This window comes from Saccopteryx leptura, chromosome 2 (assembly GCF_036850995.1).
Source record: "Saccopteryx leptura isolate mSacLep1 chromosome 2, mSacLep1_pri_phased_curated, whole genome shotgun sequence".
Taxonomy (NCBI): domain Eukaryota; kingdom Metazoa; phylum Chordata; class Mammalia; order Chiroptera; family Emballonuridae; genus Saccopteryx; species Saccopteryx leptura.
In genome coordinates, this window is record NC_089504.1 from 25,174,144 (window position 1) to 25,186,386 (window position 12,243).

Below are 12,243 nucleotides of genomic sequence, written 5' to 3' on the forward strand. Positions count from 1 at the left end.
CAAGACTACGTATCGCCTGACCAGGTGGTGGCGCAGTGGATAGAGCGTCGGACTGGGATGCTGAGGACCCAGGTTCGACACCCCGAGGTCGCCAGCTTGAGCACGGGCTCATCTGGTTTGAGCAAGGCTCACCAGCTTGAGCCCAGGATCGCTGGCTCAAGCAAGGGGTCACTCAGTCTGCTGTAGCCCCCCCCCCCCAGTCAAGGCACATATAAGAAATCAATCAATGAACAACTAAGAAAAGGCACATATGAGAAATCAATCTATGAACAACTAAGGAACCACAACGAAGAATTGATGTTTCTCATCTCTCTCCCTTCCTGTTGTCTGTACCTCTCTCTGACTCTCTCTGTTTCTGCCACAAAAAAAAAAAAAAAAAAAAGACTGTGTATCACCCCTCCCCACCCCTCCCCACCAGGGAGGCCGATGGGGCTTCTGTCGTTCGGTTTTCCTGGAGGAGCTGGAAGTTCTGGCCATGTCACCCTGTCCTCCTCGATGTGAGGACTGAGTTCAGTGGTGATTCAGCACTGATCTCAGGCAGGAACATTCTGGAGTCTACCAGAACCTTCAGGCTCCCCCCCTCCCACTCCCCATTGATTTCTGGGTCACCCACATTATCCTATATCCGTTCCACAGAGAGTGACTCTGCATTGTTTTCAAAGTTCAAACAAATTTAAATGACTCTAGTATTTTCCTTCAGAGCCCTTTATGCAACGTGCTGCTGCTTCTGTCATCAAAGCAAGCGGCCCTTACCCAGGGTGGTGCGAATCAGAAACACCTGGGACGCTTTGACCAACTCAGTTCCTTGGGCACCACTCTGGTGTGTGAGAATCTGATTCCCTCGGTGTGGAGTGGGGAGCGTGGGCAGCTTTGTGGTTTTTACAAAGCAGTCTAAAGTGCCCACATTCATCTGTTAAAAAAACAAAAACAAACAAAAAAAAACCCACTTATTTAAGCCGAGAAAGAAACTTAATTTTTTTCGCTTCAGTGAAGCCTACTTGTGTTGTTGGCTGCCCTCTTCCCCAGTTTTCGTTACCCCTGTAACCGGCAGCTGCGGTCCGTTCCAGGATGTCCGCTTCGTGCGTGTGCGCGGGCACAGGGCGTGCACACTCTCACCCATACACCGTTTTTTTAAGAGACAGAGTCTGCAGTTAAACTGCGTCAGAAAAAGCCTCTTAGCAGCGGCTAACTACAACCAGCTGTAAACTCTGATGCAGTCAGATGCCGCTTCCTGGACTTCCCGGTGGGGCTGGGCCGCCTTCCCTGGCTCCACCTGCCCTGTGATTGGAAACGTGGCGTGCCTGCTGCGTGTGAGCACCGCGTGCCGTGGGTGGCTCTCTTCTGGGACACCCGAGGGGTTGTAGAGGCCGCCACCGGACTGTGCCGTGTTCCATGCTCCATCCCCCGAGTATCTTGCGAGTTGCATACGGGCATCTCCTTCCTGGCTAGGTCCTGGGATGCCTTCCTGGAGACGGGCATCCCCTTCCTGGCTAGGTCCTGGGATGCCTTCCTGGAGACGGGCATCCCCTTCCTGGCTAGGACCTGGGATGCCTTCCTGGAGACGGGCATCCCCTTCCTGGCTAGGACCTGGGATGCCTTCCTGGAGACGCAGGCGGGGATGCTTCCACCACAGCTCTCATTTGAGTTGGACTCCCTTCTTACAATGCAGAATTCCGGGCTGCGTGGGGGGCGGGGTGTATGATGGGCCCTCGGGGTCGGAAGCGGCTGGGAAAGAGTGGTCTGACCCCTCTGTTGACTTTTGTATATGTTTGTCAGGTACCTGTTTGTTTTACAACTCAGGCATGACATTCTTTCAGGAAAGTAAGTACGTTTTTGTTCTAACTCTCCAACCTGGGATAGATCGCAGTATATTTCGAAATAATTCACTGTTTTTGTTTTTTGTTTTTAACTCTCTTACCCTTGTTCCCTTTCCAAAATTCAAAAAAAAAGTACACCAGGCATTGTAAAGTGAGTCTAATACTTGTATCACTGTCATCATCTTATTTTAAGTGATTACTCTATGGCTTGAAGCATTTCCAAGAGCATTTAATATCTTAAGTGATGTGTATTTGGGAATAATTCTCTTCCCGATCACATCACTGCCCCATTCATAATGGCTTTTGTCGTATTTGCAAGCAAGATACGTTATTAGTATGTATACACTTACAAGTATTTGGACAGTCAAAAAGTCTCATCATCACCATCTGCATTAAATAATGTAAAGAGGTTATGTTCTGATTCTCATAAAAAGAAGTTTAGACAGTTCATCTCATTTCCTTTGCCCCTCTTAAAAGTGGTTTTTAATCACTAGGCCTCTGGCTACACCATGATTGTTAAGAACAAGGAGCCTTGCCACTGAAGTGGTTGATTTTACATGCAATATAACTTTACTTCCAAGATACGCGATTTGCAGTCATAGCTTTTACAATCGTGTTGGTTTCAGCATACGCAATGAAATATTTTCTTGCACATGAAAAACTAAGGCTATACTGAATCTAAAAAGCGATACCCGGATATAATCTGAAGGACATCTAAAACGTGATTTCCATCTTTGCAAACTCTTAAGAGAACACGCGCTATAAATAAAAGCTTAGTGGAACGTGCACAATAGAACAAGTGGATTGTACAGTGTATACATTTGCCTTATTCAGCCATGCAATACAGATCTTTGACTGATGTGCGTATTCTGAGTGTGTCTGCCCCCTCCTTTCTCCATACTGTGCTCCTCATACTAAAGGCCTCTTAACTTCAGTAAATGTTCTTAGTTTGGAAAAATACTAATGGCGCCATCTTGCATTTGTATAGCACTTTGCCATTTACACGCACTTCGGCTTGATGTACTTGTACTTCAAAGCAGAATGGTGTTCTGGTTCCCAGCACTGCCTCCTACCAGCTGGATGACCTTGAGCAAGATGCTGGAACACTCATTTCCTCATCTCTGAATAGGGCTTGGGGGAGCCCCGGCAACACCCATCCCAGGGGTTTACAAACTCCCCTCCTTTAGCAAATTGGACAGTACAGATGAAAACACTCTGGAAACCATGAAGTGCTATACCAATGTATGCCATTGTTATTTTTCTAACTAAATTTGTAATGTTAACTAAGAATGAGATCCTGATTAGCAAGTACTCTTGTATGGCTCTGCCTCAGTTATACTTAGTAGAATGCTTGAATGTATCCAGCTGTCCTGGCAGTGTTAGCTATTGTGTCTGTCTATGTATTTTTAATATCATGACCTCATTTCAAGAAAGATTTAAGGCAGCTTGGAAAGGCGCATGAACTATATATCAAGATAAGAAAGTTTAAAAATAATAAAGCGAAGGGAAGGCTTTTCATTCTATTTCCTCATTATGGTGAAATTGCTGAAACTGCCCACAGGGCTGATAGAACTTACATCTAGATTGGGTTATGTTACCAGCAGACGAGAACTGATTTTGAGAAATCTGTAGTATAAGTCAGCTTGCTTGCATTCTGTAATGTGGACAGCAAAAAGAGAAACCACAGAGACCCAACATCCTTACCTAAAGATCACTACCTTTGAACAAATGACTTTTAGTGACATTTTATATGGTTATGAGTATTAAAGTTCATATGTGAAATTAATTTCTTTTTTAATTTTTCTTCAAGGTTGAAATGCCCCTATGAAACAGCTGTGGAATTAGCTGCTCTCTGTCTACAAGGTACTTTGTTCTTTAGTGGTTATTAGTATTTTAATGTGATTGCTTTCATTTCAACAAATGAGTACCTACCATGCACCAGGCACAGTCCTCTCCTCCGGGGGTATAGATGAATATGATGTGGTCTTGTCCTCAAGGAGCTTGCGGACCACATGGCAAGGACCACGTACTCTGTCTGTACAGAGTCCAGGGTAGTCCCTCCAGGAATAGAGCCCTGCAGGAGGCTTGGAAGAGGAGGGCCCGTGGAGGGCTCAGTAAATGAATGTGATCAAAGGGGCCAAGGCACGGGGTGGAAAAGTCTGTGTAGAAGAGTACCAGTGGGAAAGTCTGTGCAGAAGAGTACCAGTGGGAAAGTCTGTGCAGAAGAGTACCAGTGGTTGCTGTCGGACGAGGCTGCTCAAGAAGCTGGATAGGTAGGCAGCTTTGGACCCCTTTAAAGAGCACGAATTCCATGTGTCAGCAATGGTGCCTTGGAAGGCTTCTCAGAGAGAGAGGCCTGGTTAGAAGTGCCTTTAGGAAGGCTACGCTGTGATGGGAGAAGGGGCTAGAAAAAGGCCAAGACTGTCGCTGGGGGTACAGTGATGAGGTGCTGCTGTGAAAAAAGGGAACTGATTCAGGGCCCTGACTGGTTACTCAGTTAGTTAGAGCGTTGTCCCAAAACACCAAGGTTGTGGGTTTGATTCCCTGTCAGGGCACATACAGGAAGCAACCAATTAATGCACAACTAAGTGCAAAAACAAATGAGTGCTTCCCTGCTCCCCCTCCTCCCTCCCCTCCTCTCTCCTTCTTCCTCTTCCTCTCCCCCTCTCCCTTCTCCCCCTCTCCTTCTCCTTCCCTCCCCCCACTCTGTCCCTCTCCTTCTCCCTGCCTCCCTCCCTCTCTTCCCCTCCCTCTCTCTCCCCCCTCCCTGTCTCTCTTCTCCCTCTCTTCCCCTCCCTCCCCCCTCCCTCCTCTCTCCTTCTCTCCCTCTTCCCTCCCTCCCCCTCCCTCTCTCCCTCTCCTTTCTTCCCTCCTCCCACTTTCTCCCTCTCTTCCCTCCCTCTCCTCCCTCCTTCTCTTCCCTCCCTCTCTTCCTCTCTTCTTCTCTCTCTCCCCTTCTCCCTCTCTTCCTCTCTCCCTTTCTCCCCCTCCCTCTCCTCTTTCCTTTCATCTTTGTCTCTAAAATCAATTTAAAAAAATTTTTTTAAAAAAATTGATTAGAGGCAGGGGTTAAACACACACGCACCCCAAAACAAACAAACAAACAAGTAAACAAACTGCTTTGGAGACAGGAGAAGGACCTGGTCAGACAGGTGTTGAGAGAGGAGTCAGAGTGACTCATAGGCTGCTCTCGAGGATCGAGGATCGGTTACAGAATGGTTAGAAGAAGAACTGGGTTCCGGTGGAGGAGACATTAGTGTGGGGTCTCTTGGCTGAGAGGTGCCCGTGGGACCTCCAGTGGCGTCTCCACCGAGTATGCAGGTGACCGGGTGAGAAGCATTGGTGGAGGGTCATCAGCACGTGGGCGGGAGTCTGACAGGAAGCTTCTGCCTGACTGTGAGCGGTGACTCGTTGGCCCATGCGAAGCCCTGGTGGATCTTCCAAGTGCACAAGAAACCCTTGCCGAAGGCTCCAGCGCTAATTAAGAGGATAGTCGTGTGTAACGGCACAGAAGGAATTTCATCAGTGCCTCACATAGACATATGCTGTGGACTCACTTACCAGTGTGTTCGTTGGCTCCCACAGAATAATGAATTATTCATTCATAATTACTAATTAGTTTTGAATACCGTGATAAGGTTTGGCTTCCCACTTTTGTATTTACCAGTTTTCTAAAAGTTGATCTAAGACTTTTCAAATGACAAAACCAGTACATGCTTATTAGAGAAAACTAGTACGACAGCACTACAGACGAGCAGAAGGAAGGAAGTAGCCCCCGCTGCCCCTCCCACCCCGTCCTGCCAGCCACAGACAACCAGAGATTCTGTCTGTGGGGTTTGAGTGGAGTTTTAAAATATAACTCTGTTCAGTCATGTACAAATTTTGTGGATGGTTTTCCGCTCGGCATTTTTAGTCCGTGTATTTCCTGTGTGTGCTCATAAAGATGACTTCTCGTGCCGTCAGGTCATTCCCATTCTCTGATACTTCTATTCCTTAGTCAGCTGTCTTATCCTCTGACGGGGCTTGGCATGTCGTCGGCGCTCAGTGCTTCACTCAGAATGCCCTGAGTGAAACTGCAGAGGCCCCCAAGGGCTTTGGGTGATGGGGGAGCCTGCCCGTGAGGTCGGAAGGAGTTGGTGGTACAGGTGATGATGTTGCCATCTGTCACCGTCTTTGCCCCGTACAATGCTCAGTGCCTCACATCCATATATTCCTAATATAACAGTCCTTATGAGAAGTGTCACAAGGATGTGTAATGGCTTGGAGAACCTGGGAAAGGACGGTCTACCTTGACCAGGTACGGATTTTCCCGGCTTGTCCTGTAGCATCCACCGGGAGTTTGAGTTGCCAGGAGGTTATCCCATCAGGCTTGATGGCCTAGCAGATGTCAGGGTGTATAGTTAATGGGATGAAAGCATCCACGTCAGACCTGGGGCCTCCCCACCCCCAATCCACCGGAGGGGGTTTCTTCCTCTGGCCATAGGTGCAAGAAGTAAACCCATATGTTGTCGGGAATAAGATTAGAGGATGGGGCACACATGTCCCTACTACCCCGCCCTGTGTGACGAAGGCAACACCACAGTCACAAGAGTTCCGCTCTAGCAGAACTGGACGCCTTGCCCCAGAACCAACACAGACGAGAAGATCAGCTGTCTGTGAGCCCTTCTCAGAGAAATGACTCATTTGCGTTAGAACCACATTAGTGTAATTTAAGATGCGCTCATGACGTCAGGTACAAATAAAAAGACGAAGACTTAGACGCGCCCATGTCTACGGGAAGTGCCTGTTACATTGTCCCTCGGTGCCTCCTTCTCCCCATCCCATCAGTTAATGCTGCAGCTTGCTTTTCAGTTCAGCCACCGCCGAGCTGGCTCGCCTCAGACTAGAAAGATCACTAGAGCATCTCTGTGGGTTTGAATAGCAGGAAAGGTTGTGTTTCTTCCTGTGCCTTGAAGACATTCGTGCTGCAGTTGTCCTTGAATTCGTGGTGCTTCCAGAGTTAGGATGCAGTGGCCCTGCCTCGAGGCTGTGTTCTTTAGGGAAGCAAATTTATGGTAGATTTTAAATGTAATTCAGGCAAAAAAAAAAAAAAAAAAACAGGGAAGAAAGGAGAAGGGGATAATCATTCGTTGTGTGTCCATGATCTTGTTTCATCCCTGTGACAGTCCCCATTTTACAGATAAAGCGTCAGAGACCCAGAGAGGTTCCGTGACTTGCCCCGATCGCACAGACCGTGTGCAGCAGAGGCGTCATTCACGCCCTCCTGGGTCTGAGCCGGTTCCGCCCCCTCCACGGCTGGGGCCCTGGCTGCAGCGTTCGTTCCTTCGTTGGCAGACTGAGTGAAGTGTCAGGTTTTGCCAGCAGGTTCTTCTTGCAAGGCAGGCATGCTCTCTCAAAATGAGTCTCCCCCAGGCCTGTTTTAGTCCAGCTGTGGTGAGGAGGGACCCAGGGAGATCCTGTCATTGTCTGGCTTCTCCCTCCTGTGCTTGATGGTGTCCGTGGACTTGTCCAGACTACACCCGTAAACGCAGGGCTCCGTTGCCTCGCTTTGGCCCATGGATGCAAGGGAAGAGTGGTCCATATCTAGGAGATCTCTTCCCACACTGCCCCTGGGGGCTTGCTGGGTCTCCAGTTTCGGGGGGCCCTCTTGGCCAGACGTCAGTGGTGGTCTCCCACCGTGGAAGCTCAGACCTCGCCTTCCCTGGGCAGATACTTCCAGGGCAGCCTTCATTAGTGACTGTGCCCAAGGTACCAAGCAGCTGCACACCATGACCCAGTCCACCTGATGGTCTTACGGGGTGCTGTCCACTTTAGAGGTGCAGACGAGGGGCTGCAGTCAAGTGAGAAAACAGTCACTAGGTCCCTGCCCTGTGTCAGACAGTCTCAGATAGGCTCCCCCACCCCCACCCCCAGCCCCCCGAGCCTGTACGACTGCCTTCCCTGTGTGAGCAGGGAAGGTGTATCCACTTCTGCAAGCCAGCTGGAGGCCTCAGCAGCCCATGCCAGGCCTGGTGCGGCCCACATGGGGCGATGGGGAGGGATGCTGGGCACGCAGTGAGTTACTGTCACTGAAGATACCCAGGCATCTGCTGGCTGGCCAGTGGTTGGGGTTTGTTGTGTTCAGCAGTGGTTCTCAAAGTGTGTTCCCTGGGTCAGCCGCATCAGCACCGTCTGGGAACCAGCTAGAAATGTGAATTCTCAGGCCTTACTCCAGACTCATGTAACCGGAATTGCTGGGGGTGAGGTCCAGCAATGGGTGTTGTAACGAACCCTCCAGGTGACCCTGACTGACGCACACTCATGTTTAAAAACCGCTACCGTAGATCAGTGCCTTTCAGAGTCACGTGTGCACCCACTTCCTGGGCATCTTTAGAAAAGGCAGGCTTCGCTTTGGGAGGACTGAGATGGGGTCTGAGACCCTGCGCTGGGAGGAGGCCCCAGGGGCTGCTGCTGCTGGTGTGGGATCTGCTTCCTGAGCTGCCGAGGCGAGGCGGGGAGGGGGGCCTGGATTTTCTCGTTCCTGTCCTGGAGGAGCGGGGCCCCGGGGCCCTCGGGCCCTCCGTGCTGTGGGTACTTGGTGAGAGCGAGGACACTGCTGCACACTGTGGGCTTTTTGCAGGGATAGCCCACGTGGCTGTCCCTCCTCCCTGCACGACCAGCTCCCTCCCCGGTTCTGCCTGAGCTGCCGCAGCTGCTCCTGCAGCCATCGCACCCCCTCCTCCCTCACTCCTTCCCTCTCCCTCCCGATACATTTTTTCCCCTGGATTCTGCATGGTCTGAATTCCTGATTGCTCCTCTCCAGCACTGCAGACCCTGGAGTGCTGCTCAGACCCACCTCCTTAACGGGAGCTTTGTTAAGTGGATGTTTCTGGGCAGGCCCCGAGTCCCTGCAAATTGCCTTTTATTGCAGATTCAGGCTCTACCACCTCGCAGGGGCAATGTAATCGGGGCCTTTCTGGGTAGGAGATGTAGTTGGGAAGAAGACAGTTGCTAAGGTAATGGTGTTTCCTCCAACGGGGAGAGCACTGGAATGACTCCTGGGGGTTCTGGATGTCCTGTGAGTACCGAGTGGGAATCAGGTCCTCCTGGAAGGAGACAGGTATACATTTGGGGTACCTGCGCTTTTTTAACCGTGTAAAATGAGCCTTTGGACCTGGCTGCAGCAGGAACGCGCAGCACTCAACGTCTCCTGTTTTTCTCCCTCCTGTGAAACCTGCAGCGGAGCTTGGGGAGTGCGAGCTTCCGGAACACACGCCAGAGCTTGTGTCTGAGTTTCGGTTCATCCCAAATCAGACAGAAGCCATGGAGTTTGATATCTTCCAGAGGTGGAAAGAGTGCAGGTACCTTGACGTGTTTATTTTGTAACTTGTTAAGCGTCCGTAAGATTCTTTCATCTGCTGTTCAGTCGCAGCCCCACCTCGTCGCCTCTCTCCTGTGCCTCAGTCCTGTTTTTCCAAAGGCCCACACACCGTCTCTCTTTCCGGAGATGTACAGTCAGGACCAAAGCGTACCCCTGTTTCTCTGAGTTACAGAGCCCAGTCCCGATTCGCCGACCCCGGCTCTCCCCGCCTGAAGGAAGCAGCGAGTCGCTGCCCTGATATGGTCCACACACCTGGGTCTCTGTCCATGGTCTGTCTGCACTTCTAGTGTGAGCTCTTCAGAAATATGTCAGGTTGTCCTCTACAGGGACACTCCTTTTTGAGACCGTGTGTTATGTGGCACTGTATTTCAGGACATGTGGTCACCGCAGCTAAAATCAGCCGTCATTTATCTTGGGGCTTTTTCCTCCTTTCCCCCACAGACACCCCAGTCTGACGTGCTTACACCTGGGCTACCGGTAGGGTCTCCACCCACAAGTTTCCCAGACTTTATTTAGCCTTTCTTTCTTCCCAGCCCATCTTCTCCAAACTCCGCCTGTTCCAAGTCACTCTTGGACTGAGAAACATAGGATGGTGTCCTGTTATCCCCTCAGTCCTTCTGAAGAACGGACAACATTTTTTTGGAAACAAAGAGTGACCCCCATGCATTCTTATGTCACATAGAAACGTGTGGTTGCAGTCATACACCCCCTGTACCCCCTCACGGCAACCTCTGTGAGCCCACAGTGTGCGTCCTCAGCCTTCTTTAGCACGTGCATACCCGCATCTACGCACCAAAAAACCGTCTCCTCGGGTGTTCACATTACAAGCACTGCCCTGTCCCCTTCCGATCCTATTAGCGGTCTGTTCCACAGGTGTGTTAACATACACGGTGTCCTTCATTCCTTTCCATTGTTGCATAAAACCCCTCTGTGTGTGGCTGTGCTCCTCAGGATTTTGTGGGTGTACGAGTTGCAGTTTACATGTATTTCCCTTGGTTTTTCTAAGGGGAAAGAGCCCTGCCCAGGCGGAACTGTCCTATCTGAATAAAGCGAAGTGGCTGGAAATGTATGGGGTAGACATGCACGTTGTCAGGGTAAGAACGGGGTGCATTTCAGTCATTGGGTCTGGCTGTGGCTGAGCGATGTGTGAACGGTGTGCACACTCAGTAACTGGTGAGCGAACTGTTTTTGCATTCTGCTCTGTGACGACCTGTTAGAACCTTCTACCGATTGTCACTTCATTTATTTGTAGGGAAGAGATGGCTGTGAATATTCTCTTGGACTGACCCCGACAGGCATATTAATCTTTGAAGGAGCTAACAAAATAGGCTTATTCTTTTGGTAATTTAGTTTTGTCTAATATTAAAAATGTCTTTTCCTATTTTGTGGTGGAATTATATGTGATGGATGATTATTGAGGGATATTTGCAACACCCTGATTCATTAAAAAAAAAAAAAAAAAAATGAAAACCACACCATGCTCTCATGAGTGTGGGTGTCTGGCAATGGCAATGAGGCTTCTGGATAATCACGTGTAAATGAACGAATGATTTTGTGGCCAATCTGAGCTTTAAAAGTAGAAAGGAAACTGTTCGTTAGAGGAACGCGTGGTTTTCCTGCAGATTGTGCTTTTACAATGTTTTCTCTCTGACCAGGCCTAAAATCACCAAAATGGATTTTAAAAAGAGCAAACTGACACTGGTGGTGGTGGAGGACGATGACCAGGTAAGCCTGGCTCTCCCGGGTGTGCTCCTGGCCGCCATGCGCCCTACGTCCGCGCCCGCAACGCCCACTGAAACAAGCACCCTGTGCTTCCCCGTGAAGGGCCGGGAGCAGGAGCACACGTTCGTCTTCCGCTTGGACAGCGCCAGGACCTGCAAGCACCTCTGGAAATGCGCCGTGGAGCACCACGCCTTCTTCCGACTGCGGACGCTGGGGAACAGCAAGTCGACCAGATCAGACTTCATCCGGCTGGGATCTCGCTTCCGGTTCAGGTGGGAACCGTTTTCCACAGCACGGTCGCATGTTGTGAAGGAGGGGCAGCGGGGGTGCGTGTGTCCCCGGAGCTGCGGGCTCGGGCTGGGCGTCGGGTCCCTGCTTCTTTAAGCTCTGACCTTTAGTCAAGTCCTTGAAGCTCTTTCAGCCTCTGTTCTCAATGGATGGAATGAGGATAATACTAACAAAGTTATTAATAGCTGACATTTAACTCCAGCTAGACTGATACAATCAACACTAGGCCCATGTGGCTGTTTAGATTCCTTAATATTAAAGGAACTTGAAAATACAGGTTCTTAGTGTCACGGACCACGTGGAAGTAGCCAGGGCACATGAGACAGGTGGTGACCACACTGGCAGCATGGCCATAGAGCGTCAGCATCGCTGTGGAAAGTTCTGCACAGCACACTGCCCTAGGGCTTTTCATGTCCCAACGGCCCCCGCCCCTGCCACCTTCTAAAGATAGGTCCCCTGGTCACCCCCATTTTACAGATGGGGAAATGGGCTGGCGGGGGGGGGGTACATAATCTGCCCTGAGTCACAGTCAGTCAGTGGTAGAGCCGAGCTTCAACCCCACGTGGTCTGACTCTTACACTTTAACCACTACTATGTTGCCACTACTCACATGCCAATGTCGAGCAAGACACTCGGTGGCATTGAAGAATGAGAGCAGGTGTTAATATATGTGTGTGAGTGACCCAGGATGGGCCAGTAAACATTTGATCTGAAAAGACCAAGAAAAAAATCAGAGAAATTATTCTGATTTTTTTTTTTTTTACTTATGATTCTGAGACCATGTCTCAAAGTGCATGGAAACTCCCTTCAGTGTTTATTAAAAGTGAGGACTTAGGACCTCATCGAAGACCTTTATAGTCAGAATCTATGGGTGCCCACATGTGCATGTATGAATAAGGCCTGTGCATTTTAAATATGCTCCCGAGGTTGATTTCTGAAGCGCATTTACAGCTCTGAGAAGAGCTCTTACAAGATCTCAGGCTTGACTTCACATATTTCATAACCTCTACCCACACATGGCATGTCCTTGAACTCTGTTTAAAGGTGCCAAAAGAT

The 12,243-nt window shown here is 49.8% G+C and overlaps 1 protein-coding gene across 2 annotated transcripts in view; it reads left to right on the forward strand.

The window, feature by feature from the left end:
• Positions 1-12,243, forward strand: part of EPB41L4B (erythrocyte membrane protein band 4.1 like 4B) — a 137,814-nt gene that overhangs the window by 51,309 nt on the left and 74,262 nt on the right. For both annotated transcript variants that reach the window (XM_066367489.1, XM_066367488.1), the window contains exons 5-11: positions 1,777-1,821; positions 3,628-3,680; positions 9,037-9,157; positions 10,184-10,271; positions 10,430-10,518; positions 10,833-10,902; positions 11,002-11,171. In XM_066367489.1, coding sequence (XP_066223586.1) covers positions 1,777-1,821; positions 3,628-3,680; positions 9,037-9,157; positions 10,184-10,271; positions 10,430-10,518; positions 10,833-10,902; positions 11,002-11,171 — 636 coding nt within the window. The remainder of the gene's footprint in view (positions 1-1,776; positions 1,822-3,627; positions 3,681-9,036; positions 9,158-10,183; positions 10,272-10,429; positions 10,519-10,832; positions 10,903-11,001; positions 11,172-12,243) is intronic.